Source organism: Aulonocara sp. 'chitande type north' Nkhata Bay, linkage group LG6 (genome assembly GCF_057382095.1).
Source record: "Aulonocara sp. 'chitande type north' Nkhata Bay isolate Kocher_YH1m ecotype deep benthic linkage group LG6, A_spYH_male_GT1.1, whole genome shotgun sequence".
NCBI lineage: Eukaryota > Metazoa > Chordata > Actinopteri > Cichliformes > Cichlidae > Aulonocara > Aulonocara sp. 'chitande type north' Nkhata Bay.
In genome coordinates this window covers 35,117,550-35,138,781 of record NC_141349.1, presented here as the reverse complement: position 1 = coordinate 35,138,781, position 21,232 = coordinate 35,117,550, and the positions used below count along the sequence as shown (strand labels likewise).

The window sequence follows — 21,232 nt, the reverse complement described above, 5'->3', positions numbered from 1 at the left end:
ATAATAATAGTGATAAACTTTTTAAACTTAATCTTAAATCGCCTCCCAAATACCTCCCAAATTATAGTAATAGTTAAGAACTGAAACACAAAGTAAGCTGAAAATAAACATTATAAATAAATAAATGAATAAACCTGCTCTGTAAACCAGCAGAAACAAAAATGTATTGTAAAATACTTAAAATGGAAAAATAAAACAGTTTTGTAATTTTATTACTTTTGGATTTTATGAAATTTTCACATCTTTACTTTTATTACATTAAAAAAAGTTTAGTTTCAGTTGAGATTTTATTACTTTCCGTGTTAGCCCAGCTTTTGCTTTCATCGTAATTTAGTTGTACAATTTACTTAAGGTAGCTAAGTTAGAGCAACTTGTTAATTGTGAGTGCACGGTACGGCACTGGCATATATACTACATGAATCCGTTGCAAAAAGAAAAATGAGGTTATTCTAAGTACTGTGCACTAACTTAGCTATATTAAGTAAACTGTACTTTGTATTTTGGCAATTTTTTTTAGATTTTACGGTTATATTTAGAAGTTGAAACAGGTACAATAAAAACGAATACTGTGACTCAGTACTTGAGCATGTTGGACTCGAGACATTTCCTATACATTTTTTGCAGTGCTTATTTTAATCAAACTTCACAAGTCACTTTTGTTAGTTTTCCCTTTTAAGCAAAAGTCCAGTTTATATTTTTATTTCAGTTAACCGGTTTTTGTTTTTCCATTTATAATAATCTTGATTATATATATATCTGCACTGTGTTTAACAGGCATCGCCCCCACAGTCCCGTTGAGAGGATCCCCCATTGAAATCTACTCCGGTAACATATTGGATTGGTTTTTGCAGTGATTACTGCACACAGAGCATGCGGTGCTTGGTGGGAGGAGGTGTCGCCAGAAGACAGAAACAATAAAATCTTGGGACAAAAATAGACTTGTCTTTGCAGAAGGAGTCTGCTGTTGTTGGGGGAAGCTCGTGGTTCTTTGGTGTTATGCTAATAACGTGCGTGAGTGTGAAATTTCCCGAGACAAAAGATGGGGGGAAAGAAAAAAATAAGAGGAAAATGTTGGGGGAAGGGATGGCGCACAGAGGAATAAGAGGGGAGCCTTAAAGAAATTGGACAACCCCGCGAGACTTTAGTGGGCGTGGACACCGAGGCGAGGGCTTCCTGCTCGGATGAACACGTGGTTCCGTGTCTGCCTTCCTGCTCGTCTGTCAGTGTGTGTGTGTGTGAAGGTTTCCAGCCCTTCTCTCACTCCTCTCCCTTTCATCCTCCCATACAGCAGACAGCACACCACCTTCTCCTCTCCTTCCTCCGTCCCACTCGCACCTCCTCATCCTCCCGCTACACTTTCCTCCTCTTTGCGACGGGACTGCCGACAGCCAGGCCGCGGTCACTTCAGCGTGGATCAGCTCAGAGAGGGAGAACGAGTGTGTGTGTGTGAGTGTGTGTATATATGTGTGTGTGTGTGTAAGTGTGAGTGAGTGAGTGCGTGTGCGCGCACCCGCCGGCAACCGGTCCATCCGCGTTATTCCCTCTCACCCCCTTCCCGCTATCCTGCCTCGTTGCTCGGTCATGACGCTAGAAGCGATCCGCTACCGGACCGGGTCTCTGCAGATCCTCAACCAGCTGCTGCTGCCACACCAGACCGTTTACGATGACATCCGCTCGGTGCAGGACGCTTACGAGGCCATCAAGTCCATGAAGGTACGGGGTTCTTCTTCTCCCCTTTCTCCAAACCTTCTCCTTTCACCCGCTCCCCCAGCCTGCCCTGCACGCCTGCCGCATGTGCATTCAGTCCCATCATGCATGTGTGGGGTTTTTTGTGTTGTGTTTTGTATGTGTCGGGTCTTTTGTGCTCTCACCGCTGCATGCATGCAGGCACACATACATGTGCTCGCCGCCGTCGGCCTGTATTTTTGTTTTTGGACCTACCTGCAGCATCGTCTCACCTACCTTTAAACCATCCGTTATTTATAGTTTTCACATCATGTGTAAGCGCGATAAAACTGGGTGTCTGCGCTCACTGAGCCACCCAGCCATGAAATATGCCTTCCCCCCTCTCTTCCTCCTCCTCCTTTCTTTGGGAGAGATTATTGATGAATTATTAATGACCTTTGCCAGGGGTTTTTTTTTTTTTTTTTTTGTTCGCGTTTTTTGGTTTTGTGCTGCACTCGGTGACACCTCCAGCTCCAGTTTGTCTCCACACCTGAAATCCTGAAATACCTGAGTGTTCACATACATGTAAGACGCTCAAGTTCTGTAACAGCTGGAGCATTTTAAGGTGTTTATTATTATCATTATTATTGTTGTTATTATAAGAGCCAAGAAGACACTAGACCTTTTGTCTTTCGAGTTGCACACACACTCACTAGCTGTTTGTTTGATCCTTTGTGTGTGTGTGTGTGTGTGTCAGAGTGAAGGAATGTGCCATAAGCAGAGGGGTGATGTCATGTTAATAAAGTCTAATGGTAGTGAGAGAAATGTCTCCAGTAACGGAGATGAGATCATTTTAATCAAAGCTGTCGTGACAACTTTTGGCTCTGTGTTCACCCACTTCCAGCTTTGTGCTGGAAAAACATTGATCGTCCTCTTTAAAACTGATGGTGATGATGATGATGACTACTGTCCTCTTCCTTTTCTCCTCCAGGTGCGCGGGGCTCCGGCCATCGCCATCGTTGGCTGTCTCAGCTTGGCCGTGGAGCTGCGGGCAGGCGCCGGAGGTGACGACCCTGTGACCTTCATCAGGGAGTCTCTGTGTCACCTGACCTCAGCGAGGCCCACCGCCGTCAACATGGGCCGCGCCGCCCGCGAGCTGATGGAGTTTGCAGAGAATGAGAGTATGGAGAAGAACTCTGAGCAGCTCAGAGAAAGGTAGACAGCAATTTGCGGTTTGTTGGTTGTGTTTGATATGTTTGAGTGGAGTCACATTTAATTAATCGGATAACAGACAGTATTCTTCTTCGGGTCCTGCACGTCTGTTACTCCGGGACCTGTAGGCCACCTTACACTGATCAATCCCAACCAAAATCTTTGGCTGGTTTCTCAACTTCTAATCTACCTTAAAAAAACCTCTCTGTGGAGTAATTGATACATTTCTGCTGTTATGATCAGCGATTCACATGCATGCTGCTGATCCACATTTTTGATGATAGTTTCACATTACTTCCTGGTCTACTGATGGTGGTTTGGGGTCAGAAAACGCAGCAGTGTGCCAGTAAAGATGAGCAGGATGAAGTGCACAACAGGAGTGGGGGATGATGTCTGTATAGCAGTATATACCGGTACTGCATTGTTTCTTTGAAGGTTTGCAGGGGCTCTTAAGGAGTTCCCTCTCTCTTTGAGGTGTTGGACCAATGGGCAGTGATCTCGTGGGTTGCTGGTGGTTAGAGTGATTTTAAATTAATTTTATTTTTTAAAGCATGTTTTCTTCGCTAATGCATTAAAGCAGCACTGTTATTATTATTCCCTTTGATGTCAGAGTCTCCACATGTGGCTGACATATGAGATGCACATACCTTCTGTGCTATTTAAAATGAATGTGAGGAGCAGCTACAGTGAAACGTCGGGCGGTGTTTGTCTGTTGACTTTGCGTGTTTGATTTTTAAATTAGAACTTAATGTAAACACGTTTGCAGAGACTCTCGCTCGTCTCATCTCCTGAACTTTTTGTTTCACGGTGTGTGCATTTGCGAGTAAAAGACAAGTGGAGGACACGCAGGGGAGCTTTTTTACACTCAAAAACGGACTAAAAAAACTGGTTGAACCAAAAAAAAATGTAAATAATCAGGTGAATCTTCTCAGTATCTGTTCAGCTGATGTAAATCCACTTTTAGTCCCTAATTACAGCTGGATAGATCATTCTTCATTGTTTACGCAAACGGCTCTCACGCCGGCCTTTGTCTTCATGCTTTAAGTGAAAAATAAACTCCCAGGGTTTCTGTCTTACCAGCACTGGTAGCTCACTTCTGGATTTTTTTGGATCACGGTGTTTGCATTATGGAGGTGGAATAACAAGTTAACCATGTCCCTGTTAGCCACACACAGAAGCACAAAAATGCTATGGAAAAAAAGACATTCCAGCCTTTTCCCTTTTTAAGGATATTTGTTTTAATTGTATCTTGGACATCTTGCTTGGATTGTATTACAGAATCAATGGATTGTGTTAATATTATTCTTGTCTGCAACATACCATGATCGTATCGTGAGTTCTGGTACTTCCCTTGGACTGGTGTTATGTCATGCGAGAGATTACTCCGTTCCCCGGCATTGGCCACGTGATGGACAATCAGTTAGATAGTCGATGACTGACAGATGTTCTAGATCTTCTACAGGCTTATAAAGAGTTCACCTGATCGGAGAAACGCTTTGTGTGGTCTGGTTTATGATTTCAAACCCAAATCAACATGGCAGCTTAACTGAAAACGTTCTCATAATGGACAAATGTATGTTTTGAAATCATTTGGTATCACAAATACTCCATGCAGTTGTTGAAGTTATCTTTATTTGAGATGGACATTGACTAGTTTTACAGATTTTCAGTAGTTTCCACCAGACCGGTTTGGGGTTTGTGGCCTGCTGTTAGGCACACAGTGAGAGCTTGGTTCATGTTGTTCGCAGTAAGTCGGTCTTGGTTCGAGTTGGACACTGCTAGAGGTGCCATTTAACTTTTATGGAGAGAATTTTCATTCTTGTGGGTCTTCTGCTTTCATTAAATGATGACCTCCAGCTTACACTGGGGAATTTTCCAGCTGAGAGTGACAAGCAAAGAATGAGAATTGGCACCGCCAAACCCTAAAAAAGGTGGAGTGCTGTCTTCGGGTCTGGGAAAAGTTGCAGAAAATGGATTGATGGATGTGTCTGTGTAGGCTTTCATGACATACAGTGGATTCCTGAAATCCCAGGTATTTTGAACTCGCACCCACACCTCGCCATATGTGACCTCAATAGCTCGCACAATGGCGGGGTGGGGCAATATCTCAGAGGTTTTAGTCGTCGGCCACGGTGATGGTAATTACCCAAACCACCTTGGCTCATGCAATGACTCGTGTGACCAAGATTGGGTTAACGGCTCCTAGAAACGCCTCCAAACAGGACAGACCCCACTAGGGGTTTATGACCTGGGACTCTCTGAAAGTTACGCCTCTTATCCAAGACGTTTCTTCAGTTCTAAAACGTCTTCAACAAAACAAAGACAAAAAAACTCCTAAAGACATCCAGTTACCTTCTTTCCAACATTTGAGGTGGGAAATAAGCCACGTGGTCTTTGGGTCCTAACAATGATTCAAAGATTTGCAGATTTCCTTGTTTTGCATAAAGTAGTGGGTAACTTGCTGGAAATGCAGAGCTATGTGGACACATGCCTTCACTCTGTGATTTGCACATCTGCTAAAGAATGGTTCAAACTGTGAATAGCTGGCTTTGTAAAAGTTTCATCAGGAACAAAAAAACATTTGCATTTTAAAAACGTTCATTTATCTAAAGGATTCACAGACTTTATGCTGTTGAATGCAGAGGCAAAATTGCCAACTGATATTGACTGATATTAATATTTGGCGATATCTGACATCAGGTGAGATTTTCTTAATTCAGACATGCGTAACAAACACACTTCACTTTTTTTTATGTGTACTTATTTGTGAGTCTTAATATATCGGTGCTGTTCAGCAATAATCTTTTTTTTTCAGCAAAAAAAAAGATTATTATTTAATTCAGCAAATCATGAATTACTCGTTTACACTCAGCCCGACTGCTCGGATCAAAGAGTTTCCTCTGGTAGATAAACTATGCAGCATTAATATGCTCATAACATGATTGAATGGCGGGTTTTTTTTGTCTGTTCTTTACTTTTTCCATTTTCATTTATTGGCCATCATAAACGTCGATACGAGCATATCCGCAAATAGTAGGGCTGTTCGATATAACGATATATGTCGGATGACGATAGAAAAACGTCTATCGTTTCATTTTACGCTATCGTTTGTTTCGTGGTGTCGCAAAATAAACTGTTCACGGCAATATTTTTTTTTATTGTTTTGATGGTCACTGTAGTAGCTATATTAATTTCTTAAAGTTCTCTCTTTCTCTTATATTTAATATAACCACACTACAGACGGACAAGCGCCTGTTTTTATGGGTTGTCATTAGCAACAACGACGGTAACACCATCGCATGTCCGCTTGTTTATTTTCCACATAAAACTTTCACAATAAAGCTCAAGATCCTGTTGAGAATTTTCAAAATAAACGGAATCACGTGAAAAGGTATGCCGAGTATTGACGGATGAGAAGTAAAAAAAAAGAGTCGTCAGGTGCTAAAAAATAAACTTTAGACTCAAACGTTAGAACAGGCTTTCCCCGCAGCACGCCGTGTAATAAATACTCACAAAGAAAACGGCGGCCGTTACAACTTATGTCTAAAAATGTATAGTTTCATGCATCGGTTAAAACACTCGACTCCAGCTACATGACGCTCAGCTGGAAACACTTCACCTACCTGAGATTCACAGAATTTACAGAAAATATTAAATTTTTTGTGATTTATATCGTTATCGGACGATAGATGTTTTATATCGGGATATGAGATTTAGGTCATATCGCACAGCCCTAGCAAATAGTTTTCTCTTTTACCTCAGAAGGGTTAAATGAGAATACAAAAAATAAATGAAAAAGTAAAGCTAGTGTCAGCCACACCGATATATCGGTCAGGCTCTACTGTCAGCTTTTCAGTTGTTTGCTCTGTATGAACTTGTTCTGTTACATGAAATCATCTCGGCTCTTCAGTTTTCCTCCTGAATGGTGTCTCCCGAGTTAGTTGCTGCTGTAACACTTCCTCATTTAACACCAGCTGCAGGTGTCTTGCTGAAGAAGTTGCAGAAGCTATCGGATCAGTTGTGAAGTGAAAATTGGAAAGCATCAATAGTATACATTTTTGCAGCTTATTAGTGTTAAAACCAAATTATCAAGTGGTAATTTTTACAGGGTTCACTTGTTAAATAGTGATTGAATAGCAATTTGATTCGTTTTTATTTTCAGACAAGTGGAAAAGAACACGTGTGAAAGACATTGGTGTTTCTTGGTGACGGAAAACGTTCAGTCTAGGTGGATAATGTCTGTCAGGGGCAGATGATGCAGCTTGTTTTTGACAGAAGGGAGTGATCTACTTTACAGTAACCCCGGCCTCAAGGCAGCGATTCACTTAAATTTGATGCAGAAAGCTACGTAGAGTTAAAAGAAGAAAATGCTGGTGCCAAAGCATGAATCAATATTTACTGCGGTTGCACCAATACATGCATTTCATGGTAACTGTTCCAGTTAAGAAGCAAGTGTTTCAGTTCATCAGTCACTGGCCTCTATGCTTATCAGTGATTGAATGTTTTCCTGACTTTCGTGTCAGTGGGCTGAACATAAGGGGGCCCTCGTCTTCGTCACCGTTTTTAGGTCAGGGATCAAAGTAACTCCATGTCAGTCGTTAGCATCCACTCAAAGGAATTTGTTGAAAATAAGCACTTTTTTTAACAGGTATTTTAATTGACCTTTAAGCTGGTATTGTGCAGCACGCTCGTTATAATTTTCTTTCAAGGAGTCAAATGGTCTCTTTGGACGTTGGCTGCTTTTTCACTCCTTTTGCACTTTTTAGCTGAACATTTTCAGAGGTTTGTTCGTTAAGCCACTTGGAACACTGACTTACGAGTCATTCGAGCCCTGTCCAAACAAAGTGTCCCTTTAAAGACTGTGGAAACTGAAAAGGTGACTAGCTCCCTTCCCACGTGTTAAATAAATAAGTTAGATTTCCATTACAAAGCAGTGAGTCACATTGCTTGGGGTGACTGTAGCTCAGAGACCTGGTCAGGTAGAGCAGGTCACCCACTAATGGAGAGGATAGTAGTTTGATCCCTGCATGCCACATATCCTTAGGCAAGGTACTAACCCCAAGTTACTCTCTGAGTGTGAATGTTAGATACAAAGCACTTAAGCATAAAAAAGTGATTGTGTGACTGGGTGAATGAGGCATATTTGTATAAGGTGTACAGTAGAAAAGCTCTATATAAGAACCCGTCCATTCATCTGAGAATAAGTTGGGCTAAAGAGAAACACTGTAGTGGTGGAGTGAAAGACCTAGCAGGTAACCATGGAAGATTTATGTTACTTTAAACTTGGTGTGGTTTGAATTGTGGGCCAGTCTCCAAAAACACTTGTGCAAGTGTTTACTTGATAATGCGTGTCTGCAAGGTAAGAATCGAGACTGTGCAGCAAGAATAATGTAAGAAAGTGAGAGAAAATGAGGGAGATGTGGCACAGCTATGGCAGAAAAAGAGAAGGAACAGCATGAAGAAAAAGATTGTGTATGAGAAAAGCGGAGAAAGCAAAGTCATGACAAACAGAAACACAAAGCCGTATTGCTCCTGCAGATATGATGGACACATTGAGCCCACAGTGGCAGACATATATCCTCTTCTCAATTCCCACCTCTTGTGGACCCCCTCCTGCAGTGTAATTGCCTGGATCGAAGACATGCTGGAGCGTGACGTCAATGACAACAGGAAGATCGGTAACTATGGAGCTCAGCACATCCTTTCTGGCGTCCCCAGGGACTCGGTGACCATCCTCACACACTGCAACACCGGCTCGCTGGCCACAGCTGGATACGGGACGGCGCTGGGTGAGACTGGAGCGCTGGCTCTGAATGAGAAAAGAAGGTGGTTGTTGAAATATTTAGAGCACTGTAACTGATATGAGTCTGTGTGTAGGCGTGGTGAGAAGCCTCCACGCGCTGGGCAGGCTGAAACGCGTGTACTGCACAGAGACGAGGCCGTACAACCAGGGGTCCAGACTGACGGCGTACGAGGCTGTAGCGGAGGGAATCCCTGCCACGCTTATAACAGACAGCATGGCAGCTCTCACCATGAGGGAGATGGACATCACAGGTGTGTGTTTGTGTCCCATCACGTCTCCTTCACTTCACTAAAACCTCACGTTTTTTTTTTTCTTAAGACTTCCTTTCTGCTGTTTTCTCCCTCAGCTGTGGTGGTGGGTGCAGACAGGGTGGTTGCTAACGGTGACACAGCCAACAAGGTCGGCACGTACCAGCTGGCCATCGCCGCTAAGCACCATGGGATACCTTTCTATGTGGCGGCACCCAGCACGTCGTGTGACCTGAGTCTGGAGAGCGGGAGGGACATCATCATCGAAGTGCGCCCCCCCGAGGAACTCACTTCTATAAACGGGGTTCCCATCGCTGCCCCAGGTAAGGCGTGAGGGATGTCTGTGCAGAGAGAGCACTTAAATAAGCGCGAGCTCGGTAGAGTATCGACAGGAAAGCATCAAGGTTGGAGAGGAGATGAGCTTGGCCCAGTTCCAAAGTCAGCCCAGAGGCTTAAGCACCGAACACACTCAGAGTTAAATTGGCATCACATGAAACGTAAGTGCCAGAGTGAAGGAGGCTGTTAGCTCATATGTCCTGCACAGAGGCGCCCTGTGGCCACTAATGTGCACACAAAGTTCTTCTGTCATCGTCCTTTTTATTTTCTCGCCGGGTTTTCTTTCTTGAACTTTCTTGCAGGCCATTTATGCGTCTTTAGTAGTCAGTGGCATGATAGAGCTAAGAGAACAGAGTCATTTTCACACATGCACCACCGCCCACAGAGGTGTACGTGACACCGCAAATGTCAGACGCATTCAGGTGGGACTTTAACTGGTTTTTAACCTCTCAGCTCTCCAGTACAAAGTCTGTGTGATGTCATGTGCTGCTGAACAAATTATGGAGCTAACAGTCTGGCGTATTCAGTGCTAGTGAGTGGGTGTCATGTGTCTAGCTGCCTCTACATGGGGAGCTCCTTTCAGCTGAACCGCATGCATCTGAAGCAGACTGTTTACTGCTCTGCGCTGCATTACAGAAAGAACAACTGTGCAAAGCTGGCCAAAGTTCATGTGTGGAAATGGCCTGTGCTTGGACAGAAACACAGTGGAAATGTGTGAGGGCAAACTAAAGCCTGGATTATCAGTAAATATATTAATGCTATGCACTTTGGAGTGCTCAGAGCAGCCCTACTGAGCTCAAGTGCCCATATACCTTACGGCTGAAGCCCAGGTTTGAGTCTGACTTGCAGCCCTTTGGACCTGAGCCTGAGTCTGTCGGATCAAACCTTGAAAATGTATTTTAGTTGAGTTTGTGAGAGTTTAGTTGAGTCATTTAATCTCTAGGTACCCAGTGACATCACAGTAATTGTGCTGAATTAATGAGTACACAGGCCCCCGGGGACGAGGATGTGTGCTTGCACATTCGTTTTTTCCACTCTTTAACTTTCCCCACAGACTTTAATAATTATGAATTAACCTTTAGTTAAGGTTTTGGTGTACTAGAACCACACTGTTGCAGTCGTTAAACATTCCTTTACCACAGTAAAGAAATGCGTAACGAGCAGTGTGGGGTGTAGTCCTGCTGCTGTTTGAAGGAATAATAAACCCGAGACAGAAAGCAGGGTCAACAAACTCTGAGTCTAACTGTGGGAGACTCTGAATATCCAGAAAGGCTGATCAGACTTAGTTAAATCAACTCTGAGTATGTTCACCCTGATTGTAGCGCGATTAGGGAAAGAAAGCTATCATCAGTGGAGCTCCGATACTATGATTTACCCCGGCGACAGGTAAATATAGAGCACAGCCTCCATTTTAATCCAGTGTACTGAGAAATATGAACACGTTTCACTTAAAACCATGATGTTTAGTTTAAAAACAAGAGGGCAGTCCACTCAGCGTCCACTCAGTCATCGCTTACCCACTTTCAGTTTGTATTAACAGGAAAAGACGGAAAACCTAACACAAACGTACATTTTTAAAATGATTCTGCTTCTGACCGGGACAAAAATGCAGTAACAGCAACTGTAAATAAGAGTATGTTTTATTATGACCTACTTGTAGTTTTTGTACATAAGTAAGACTGATTCGGGTCTTTTCGAGTGGAAAAGATGTCAAACTTTAAGCTTTTTGGGCGTCTGTTTTGCTTGGCAGTATTTAATGATAATTTAATCCTAAGTGTGCAGACAGTGTTCGAAAACTCACATTAAGGCACATTATTTCAGACATAGTCTTAAAGTTATTCAAGCCTCTTTTTGACTCAGGAATCTTCACATCTTCAATATGACGAGACTTTTTTCATCACAGCAACAGATTGCGACACATGATTATTCATATTGATGATAGATTTTTATTTTTTAAATCAATCTTCATCTTGTTGTTTAAATCAATGTTTAAACAACTGACAAGGAGCACGTTGGGCTCAGTGTCAGACCGTTCAACTGGGTTTTAATTCTCAATATTGTGTTCAGTACAGCTAGCTTACACGTTAGTGCACTTGCATTATAATAACCTGTGAATTGTGTTGTGTGACTAACACCTCATTCCCGGCCGCTTCCTGCAGGTATCGAAGTGTGGAACCCGGCCTTCGACGTGACCCCTCACCAGCTCATCACAGGGGGCATCATCACAGAGCTGGGAGTCTTCCTCCCCTCTGAGCTCCAGGCGGCGCTCACCGGCCGCCTCACTGCCCTCTAGAGCCACTCGGCTCCTCCTGCTGGTCCGTGCGCACCACTGCACGTTTACGTCACACTAAGAGACACTTTCTCATCATCACAGACGCCGCACAGTTGTATTTCTAATTGAATTTTGTTCAATACACAGTCACTGTTGCATTCAGTGGTGCACACAGGAAAAAAAAAACTTGTTTGTCACTTTTCCACATACACAGCTACATAGAGTCTCACTGCAGGGAGTCGAGTAGCCACACACGTGCGGTCTCCCCTTTCTTTTAAATCCCTGTTCTGTCTTTACCTTTCACCTCCAAAGCTTTCCATTGCATCTGTCATTGTCTCTTTCAGCCTCTCTTTCCAAATGGCTTCTGTACCAACAAAAAAAAAAAGAAGCTCAGCTGGACTCGAACCCAGAAATTCAATTTGGCAAACAAACCTAAATGCGACCTTACGAAAGTCACATTGTAACAACTTAAAGAATAAAACGAAAGCCTAAATAGCACGACTGGTTCTTTAATTTGAAACAAGTCGTGGTTTCTAAAATGCTGCTACCTACTTGTAAATATATATATCCTTGCTGGTAGTGTGTACATATGTAGAAACTAACCCCCGCTCGTGAAACGCGCCGCTTTTTCATCCAAATAAGCGGTTATGTAAAAAATACATTTCGCATCTAAAAATGTTATATTAACATTTCATTTCTTTTGCTCAGTGTAGGAACTTTTTTGTAATAGACAAATTCACATTTTTAGCTCATAGTCTTAATATGGAAGAATTTTGTGTGTCAAAATAATTGAACGATCGGTCACGCTAGTCAGCTGAAGCCTTTAACGTCACATGGCTACTTTTATACCTCACTCCTTATTTGCGTTTTGCTCTTCCCAGTTATACTGTATCATACCACACATGTACTCTCGTAATAGACTTGTATAAACTGATCAGCCACAGCATTAAAACCACCTGCAGAAACGGGTCCAGATCGGTCTCTTTCTGATGCATCCCGCGGCCGCTCGATCAGATTTAGACCCGGGGAGTTTGGAGGCTGGTCAGCACTTTGGGCTGCCTGTTACCCTTCTCTGTAAGGAAGAATCATTAAAAAAAAATAGGAGTTAAAGGAGTAGTTTGCCTCAAAATTAAGGTTTAGTTGTTGGCTTGTGTGCACATCAGTCAAGACTTTAAAATAATTTTTCGATGTCAGCTTTCCTGCTTAGAAACGAATCTCTCTCCAGATGGTGCGTTTAACTACATCAGCCTCAACACACGAAAAGCTGCACAAAAAAGGATTTTTACTCTCACACTTCCTGCTCTGCGTGACGCAGCAGACGGACACAGCTGACAAGTAGAAGAAAGAGATAGTTGCTTTGATTTGACTCCAAGCTAATGGTTAGGTTGCTCTGTGACCACAGTGTCATCATAACAAACCGCTTTGCTAACACATCCGCCTTGATGGCTTGTTTTAACATTGGGTTAAGCAGCCTAATGATTATATTCCAAACCATGTGAGTGAAATCTCCAGTGTTCAGTCCTTTGTTGCGTGTCATACACCCACATCTCTGCCTTTATGTCAAGCTGCTCTTAACTGCCAAATAAATACCAAAATACTCTTTTAATATCTCTGTTATTTTGTGTGTTGTTAGTTTGTTTTGCCACTAAAGTGTGGAAAACAAATCAATGCAGTTTTAAAGCCCTCCAGTATTGACATCGTGATAGCGTTTCAAAGTGTCAGAGACACAAAACTTAGTCTAAAGGTGAAGTCTTAGATTTCAGACTAACTAGTTGGGCCATACAAACCTGAGAGACTCACAAATTTAATGTGGGGGTGAGTAGGAGCTGACTGTCTCTTTTTGTGGGGGCATGAACTACTCCTTTATGATGGAGGGCATCTTCTGCGTTATGTACTTTTACGCCACCACCAATGAGAATGTAACATTTAAGTCGTATAAATGTTGTTTTCGTTTGGGGCCGGACGTCAGACACTCAGCCACTTCTTGCCTTTGCGCTCACCTTCGAATGTGTTTCGACCGCTTGGACTAATCCCTCCTCATAAACTCCCAGACATGCTCGCGACTCGCCGAAATCTGTGCCGCGAGCGACTGAAAGCAGGTCGATATCAAGAAGTACACAAAGGTTTTGTTTTTTTTCTCAGAAGTTATTGTTTGACATTTCTGGCCCCTGAGTTTCTTTTCTCTATCCTGATGAAAGAACAGGACTATAAAGGAAAAATGAATTTCATAATAGTAGGAAATGCCAAACTCGTCTAGTGCTGAAACTATTTGTACAGGAAAAGAATGAATATCCTAACAATATAGCAGTTGTTTAAAGGGAACCTATTATGCTTTTTTCCATATTTTTATTCTTGGGCTCTAGTAGAGTAGATTTGAATGATTCACAGTTAAAAATAGTTCTTGTTTATTTTATTTATCCTCCAGTTCATATGCCATCTGAAACAAGCCATTTTAGCTCCTGTCCATGGAAGACCTTTAAGAAATCCCTTTATGAGCATCCAGCATTGTAACAATATGTGTGCATTTATAACAGAAAATAAAGCATTTTCACACAAAATACTAGTTGAAATTTTACACCCAATATTTGGACCGTCCTTCAAGTTAGTTGCCAACTTACTAACTGATAAATCCAGCATCGTTAGGCAGACTGATTGATGCAAGCCTGTGTTTGAGGTCTTGTATCGTGATTTGAATGCACTGAATTTTTGCCACCTGGCCTGCAAGCTTACGGTGCATTTGTCGTTGCGAGAGGCTTCGTAGAAACATCCCAGACGTCTCTTATCTGCGTGCTGACACCTAATCATTTACCCAAAGTCACCAGGTCCACACTGTTTGCTGCCTTACAGGTGCAGCCTGATTGTAGCTTACTGATGTAAGGCAGTAGTCCCCTCGCTCCGTCCTTCAACAGAGTTCATATCGTGTTGCCAGAGTGCTTAAAGGCTGAGGCAGGCAGTAATATTTTTTTGTGGTTATTAGACAAAAAACCTTTCAGCATATTGTAATTCAAGTGCTCTCAGAGGAAACCAGACCTCTGAACCATCTCTTCACTCTGTTTTCAGGCTTTATTAGATCTAGCCTACGTCTTTGTTCAATCACAGGCCTAATGGCTCCTCTGCAGATGTGCAGAGGAGTCCTTTGCACATACTTCAGATTGTGAAAAGTAGCAGAAATTCCTGAAGGAAAATATGATTTTCAAAATTCACAGCTTGCACTGCGTCGCAGTCTGGTTTTTTGTTTTGTGGTTTTCCTTGTATATTACCTGAAACTCGGCCATAGCAATTGAATGGTAACGTTTTTGTTTCATTTAAAAATACAAAGCCCGATGGCATGTTGAAATCTCAGACTTGCCTGTTGGCGGCGTGTTTTATGCCTATTCAAACATTTTTGCCTCGTGCAGAAAGAACAAAACCTTGTTAAAGACGCCCTAAAAACACAGACAGCGTTTTGATTTTTGTGCTCTGTCAGAAAATGCTATCCCACTCCTACACACAGTGTCACCACTCTTTTGTGAGTGAGTGGATTTACCTGCACACTCATAATGGTGAAATGTGTGCATATAAACACACATGAAACGTGATTGTACTCCTATGTGCGTCAGTCAGTATCAGTGTAAATGGCCGGAAACTGCGGAGATGGCTCAGCTGATGCATAAATGAGCGGAAACGCGATACTGTAATTACGCAGGGTTATAACTAACATCAAGGTTGAAAAGCAGTGCTCTAGACCAGCATGGTAATGTGCATGTAAATGCATTTACTGACTCGATTAGAGAGATGTCAGAGGTCTGGCCACAGGCACCACCACCTCACACATTGACTGTCTACTACACAACTTCTCTACTCTACAGGACCACAGGGAGGTTCTGAGAAAACATCATTTTAAAAAACAAAACAAAAAGCTTAACATCAATAATTACGACAGTGTCTATTGTCTATATCTTAAGATATGCTGTAATGTAAGCTCATTTCTTCACTTTCTTCCTCATCAATCACCTCTCTCACCCATCAAACCTCAACTCACAAAGATGCTGGTAGGTCACACGCAAGTGTTAAAAAAATTTCTTTCGTTTTGTAAAGTTAAAGACTTCATGCTTTTTTGGGGGAGGGGGGGATTTTAGACAATTTTCCTGACATATGTAGCAATTTTATGGCCCGTTAGATGCGCCGCCTGTCATTTCTGTTTAAGAGGTACAAGATTTTTGTTTGTCTGTAGGTCATGATTATAACTGTTCTGCTGTGGTTTGTTGGTTTATTTCATGATTTCATTGTGATTCCTAGTGACTAGGCCATTAGAGCACCACACTGGGGAGGCCTCCTCAACCATACGCACTACCTCTCCGTCTGCCTGCACGGACTCGAACACTGAAATGCATGAACACAAGCACTTAATGCGCCAGCCTGCAGCAGAGCAGATTGACAAGGTTGATGAAAAGAAATATGGATTACAATTTTCACTCGTTTGTATCTTGAACGCTAAGTGACAATTAATTTGTGGCGGTGCTTTTAGTTTGCCAAAGTAGCCTAGATTCAGGCTCGTCTGTTATTTTAGGTTGCAGTTGAATTACAATACCTTGCAGATGTCTCGAGTTCTCCCTCATTTCTTTATATTTCACTTCTAATAAGTCACATTTTCTTGTTATTTTTTTTATTTTATTTTAAGTGGTCTTGAGTAATAGTTCTGTAGGCTTTCTAAAGGTCTTTCAAAGTTCTTCTTGGGACATTGGCTGCTACATAAAATAGTAAAATGGTATATTTGCCCCAGCAATGTGATTCCCGAATAGCTATTAGCCAAAAATTTTGCATATCTCAGCATGGAGTGCTCTGAGTTCTTAAAAAATTTGAGGAAAGTGGACAAAAGAAGAAAAGGCCGGTCTGTAGAAGTGTCTACAGCAGAAAGTGTTTTTTGTCTTATATACTTACATATTTGTTACCATGTTTTCATAAATTGGTGCAGTTCCAATTTCTTAGCAAGATATAAAGAAATGAGGGGTGACTTTTGCACAGTACTGTATTTCTGTATTATGGATTAATGCTTTTTAAGCAGCAGCAATATAATGTCGTATTTTAAAAAGAGATAACGCAGTCCTCTCCTTCCAAAAAGGCCAAAACATGGATAATAATGAGGTGCCAAAATCCAGCGCCGCCTGTCTCGTACTTTCCAAGTTGATTCGATTAATCATAGCAGATGTGTATGCATTATAAAGCGATTGGTGCAGTCTGCATTTACCATGGAAGGAGTGTTGTTCAGATGGCCTCTTTAAGTGCAAGTATGTTGTTGTTGTTGTTGTTGTTCTTGATAATCACCTGGTCTGGGTTTGATTTTGTAACATGTGGAAAGTGTTCTGAACTGGGTTTTATTTTTTTTTATATATTTACGTATATGAATATAATGCTGTAAAGTGCAGTCATAAATTAAGAGATTTCTCTTTCACATCAATAAAGGAAAGAAGTAAAACCACAGCAAAAATGCACAAGTAGAATTTGCCTTTTTGTCATTTATTGAGCAAAATTGTGAATACATGACAGATGACATAAAAAGTAACCAAGTCTTTGGCCTCAGAGGTGCCGATGAGCGGGCTACTATCACCTCACAACAAGGTTCCTGTTTTGAACATGTGTGGGTTTGATTTCTCTCTCCAGAGCATTTCATTCCCAAATACTTGGTCTTTGTCATATGTTCACTGGGAAACTGAGGCCTTTTTGTTAGCAGGCCTCCCATGCAGGTCAAATGTGTAACCAGTGGCTGCAGGATTGTTCTGCAGATTGTTCTGTGAAATTTGGCAGACTGGGGGACATGGGATAAAATTGCTGGGATGGCAGTCCTAGAGGGACAGGAGTTAACAATTCCACCTCACAGCAAGACGTCTATGTTCAAACTCAAGTTAACTTAAACGCTTCCTTCAAGTGTTTAAGTTAACTGGTGATTCTAAACAGTCTGTAGATGTGGACTGAACAGACTATGGCTCTCTTTTCTTTGTGTTAGCTGTGAGGGCCTGGCAACCTGTCCAGTATGTGCTACCTTTTTTTCCCCTCACAGTGTCACCTGGGATAAGCTCCATCTCCACCACAACCTTGAAATGGAATAAGTGGATGAGCCACACGCTGTTCAACCAGCATTTGTCACAAGTCAGTCACTGTGGTTGTGTTGGTCCCTTCTGCCTCAACAAAGAAATCATCAACAAAACACAAATATCCTTAGTTTTTGTGCTAGGTTTATTCATCCACTACCGTTTATGGCTTCAAGGACTCTTTTGAACTTGGAATAGCGATAGCAGATGTCAGAGGTGTGAAATAAGACTGGTTCCACCTGTCCCTAAAGTACTGGACCTTTAAAAAGGATAACAATGCTAATGACACAAAACCACTAAGGAGTGATTTAAAAAGAAGAAATGGTTGGTCATGGAATCGCTTAAATTAAGGTAAGCACAAATGGCCACATATTTTCTAAAAGCTGAATTAAAGCGTTGTTAAAGGTTACAATGAAAATATCACATTATTACATAGAAATCCACCTGAATCAAGGTTTAAGTTGCTCTACAGCTTTGTCACTGCGAGCCGGACAGCACAGACTGTGCAGTCATTTGCAAAATGCAGCAAAAGACTCATCGCCCCGAAATGCAGAACTGATCGCCACAGTAAATCCTTTGTACCGGTGGCAATAAGACTGTACAGCTCTTCCTCACTCTGTAGGTGATTTTCCTAAGACTAATACCAATGTTATTCTGTTCCTTTTCAGACCGTGCAATATCACCCAACAGTACCTTATTGAATATTTGTTTCATCTCCCCATCATACGCTGCTACTCCCTTTATTCAATTGCACAACACTATGTCACCTTCTAGAATCGCCTGCACTGATAGTTAAGTTATTTATTCTCCAGGATATAGTTATATTGTTACTTTGTTAGAGTTATTTGATACTATATTTTGCACTAGCTTACTGTATAATACTGTATACTGCTATTCTTATTGTATATCTTATTCATCTGTTCCTCTGTCTCTCCTGCTGCTTTGAGCATATCATATGACAAAAGAATTTCCCTCGGGATAAACAAAGTTATACTTATCTTATTTGCAAGAAGATACTTGAATATCAAGTAAATTAAGTTTAAAAGGGACAAAGTAGGTTTAGACTTAAGTTTATGAAAGTGTTCGTGTGATTCTAATGCAGCGCTGAACTTCATTTCCAAGGCTGTACTAAACAGCTGTAAGCTGATTAACCAGCAGGTGGCGCTAATGACAAAAAGAAGGCTATAAAGCACCTTTTTATGCAAAGAAGAAAAAAACGGAGGAAGCAAAAATGGCTCAGGGTTCGCAGAAGTTTAAAGCTCAGCGTCCAGGATCCAAAAAACAACAACAGAGCAAACAGAAAGGCCCGAAGAAAGGAGGTATGGCTCTGATTTCTTTCCCTTATGAAGCCCGATGATTAAAAATATTAACAATAACGTGTGAAGTATTTTTAGTCGGTCAGCAGCTCCACCATGTGCCCCGCCTGTAAACAGCTGAGCACGTTTCAGATTATTTACCTCAAACATGTGGACAGTCTGTCCAGCACGGATATTTAAACAGCAATGAAACCAGTAACCCACTAAAGCCTTTCAAAAGCACACAAAAAATAAATAAGTACAAATAAAAAAAATAAGGGGGTCGAGAGTAAAACAGAAACATCAAATTAGCTTCATGCCTTTGTAAGCAAGCTAGTGACAGATGGATACGGTATTGATGCCACAAGGGAAATGATTGTGTTACAGCAGCAGAATAAAGAATAGAAATAGTACAGTCTACAATAAATAAACAGCATAGTTAAAATGCCACAGGTGCAAAGTACACAGTGCAAGTACTGATATATAGAACAGTGGCTAAAATGTTATAGAACAGTGAAAAAAGAGAGTAGTGCACATCACATTAACATATCTATCTAGATAGATAGATATCGATAGATAGATATCGATCGATAGATATCGATCGATAGATATACGCACGCACACACATATATATTTATATACATATATATAAAAGAAACGGCTGCAGGAAGGCATAACTCGGAAATATGTGTGTCTTAAGGAGTATTTAGTTGTCACAGAAACTCAGAACTGATGAACTTGTGCAGAAAGGCGGGACAAGTTTGGATGTGATCCAATCAGAATTAATATTGTTAAAAAAAAGTCTCCCAAGTTTCCTGTTTTTTTATGAAAATGTGACAAAATGTCAGCACTTGGGAGCGAGAGAAGTGTAAACTTACAGACTTAAATTTGATATCAAGGAAAACTGTAAGCCATGAGGAGCAACTTAAAGTGAACTTTCTGAGGAATGCTTAAGCTGTTTTCTGACGTGTCTTTATTAAAGTCTTAACTAATACATAATGAACATTTTAAAATATGACCTCAATTAGAGTCACAAATGAAGATAAAACACAGTATGCTGTAAGCTTGCCGGCCTTTTGAATGACACGTGAGTGAACACATGTCACAAATGATTTCAAAAGATGGTGATAACAAACATTCAGCTCAAAATTCACTAAATTCATTAACCGCTGTGATGTCATGGTGGCTACATCCATCTTTCATATACAGACTGTAGTTTTTGCAGGGTATACCAAAAAGCGCTTGAGCTCCATCTGATGGACAAACCTTCAGAGTATCTGAAAAAGGAAAGTTGATGTTTGTGACACTTTCTGTTACAAAGGGAGGATCATAGCACCGAAGAAGGCTCAAGTGGTTCAGCAGCAGAAGCTGAAGAAGGTGAGGAGGACAAGTGACAGGAAATCAGAGGAATTTAACAGTGAGTACAGGTCTGAGCTTGACCCGCTTTAACTTGTCTCCAACTCTGCTGAAGGGTCTAGAGGTTGCCATCAGGAACAAGATTGAGCAGGAGGTGACCCAGAAGGCCAGCTCCTCCCTCCACAAGCCGCTGAGTGTGATTAAAACTCCCGAGGCTAAAGGAAACCCTGGAGCAGCCCGTCCTGGAACCAGCTCCAAATAAAACCAGCTCGCTCGAGACCTGAGTCTTCTGGTTTTATATTACAAATTGATTAAAATGAAGTTTGAATGGGTTGCAATTAATATCAAATGTTACATGTCCTGCTTTGTTTTGTTTTTTTGACTGCAAGCTGACTTCCATGTTTTTAAGAAGTTAATCCAAAACATTTAGCGATTACACTCACTGGACAGGTTACATCAGGCTGTCACAGGATTTTATCTTTTCCTGCAAAGATAAAATCGACAAAGGAGACAGATTTTTGGTACTCTGTCAGATTATTCTGTAGTTATCACTGTACAGAAAAATTGTATTGTAAAATGTATAAATGGGCTTGATTTATTTAATCTTTTGTGTTGATAAAGTGTTTTGTCAGCTTGCTTTATAAAACTAAAGATGATCAGTTCACTGTCTCTCTCTAATCTGTTGTGAGAATGTTTACACACTGCACTGTCAATAACTATGAAACTATATATATATATATATATATATATATATATATATATATATATATATATAATTTTTTTTTTTTTTTTTTAAATATGAAAATTTTTTGGGTGTCACTTGTTTTCTTTCCTTTGATGGTACTTGGTCCATGCTTTGTAAGGAGTATAAGAATTTTACAAGGATAACAGAATCTGCCCTGCTCACGCTGACAACTAAATATGATTGGCAGGTCCCCACACCCTTTTCCAAATCACAGTGAAAATATAAACAGGTT

General features: G+C 41.3%; 2 protein-coding genes across 2 annotated transcripts; both read left to right on the top strand.

Moving 5' to 3' along the window:
- Positions 1-1,153: 1,153 nt before the first annotated feature.
- Positions 1,154-17,016, top strand: mri1 (methylthioribose-1-phosphate isomerase 1). The gene is made up of 6 exons (XM_086296587.1): positions 1,154-1,713; positions 2,657-2,880; positions 8,497-8,666; positions 8,755-8,931; positions 9,027-9,251; positions 11,424-17,016. The coding sequence occupies exons 1-6, from the start codon at positions 1,582-1,584 to the stop codon at positions 11,555-11,557; spliced, it is 1,062 nt and encodes a 353-aa protein (XP_086152713.1). The 5' UTR covers positions 1,154-1,581; the 3' UTR covers positions 11,558-17,016.
- A 1,777-nt stretch (positions 17,017-18,793) lies between these two features.
- Positions 18,794-20,924, top strand: lg6h19orf53 (linkage group 6 C19orf53 homolog). Its single transcript, XM_086297679.1, has 3 exons — positions 18,794-18,923; positions 20,221-20,276; positions 20,371-20,924. Exons 1-3 carry the CDS (start codon positions 18,836-18,838, stop codon positions 20,515-20,517), a joined length of 291 nt encoding a protein of 96 aa, XP_086153805.1. The 5' UTR covers positions 18,794-18,835; the 3' UTR covers positions 20,518-20,924.
- Positions 20,925-21,232: the final 308 nt, after the last annotated feature.

What these genes read in the sequence shown, in the direction of transcription:
- lg6h19orf53 (XM_086297679.1), top strand. Translation starts at nt 18,836, where the DNA reads ATGGCTCAGGGTTCGCAGAAGTTTAAAGCTCAGCGTCCAGGATCCAAA. An exon ending in GAAAGGCCCGAAGAAAGGAG is followed by an intron (nt 18,924 to 20,220) that starts GTATGGCTCTGA and finishes TCTGTTACAAAG; the next exon opens with GGAGGATCATAGCACCGAAG. An exon ending in AGCAGCAGAAGCTGAAGAAG is followed by an intron (nt 20,277 to 20,370) that starts GTGAGGAGGACA and finishes ACTCTGCTGAAG; the next exon opens with GGTCTAGAGGTTGCCATCAG.
- mri1 (XM_086296587.1), top strand. Translation starts at nt 1,582, where the DNA reads ATGACGCTAGAAGCGATCCGCTACCGGACCGGGTCTCTGCAGATCCTC. An exon ending in AGGCCATCAAGTCCATGAAG is followed by an intron (nt 1,714 to 2,656) that starts GTACGGGGTTCT and finishes TTTCTCCTCCAG; the next exon opens with GTGCGCGGGGCTCCGGCCAT. An exon ending in TGGATACGGGACGGCGCTGG is followed by an intron (nt 8,667 to 8,754) that starts GTGAGACTGGAG and finishes GTCTGTGTGTAG; the next exon opens with GCGTGGTGAGAAGCCTCCAC.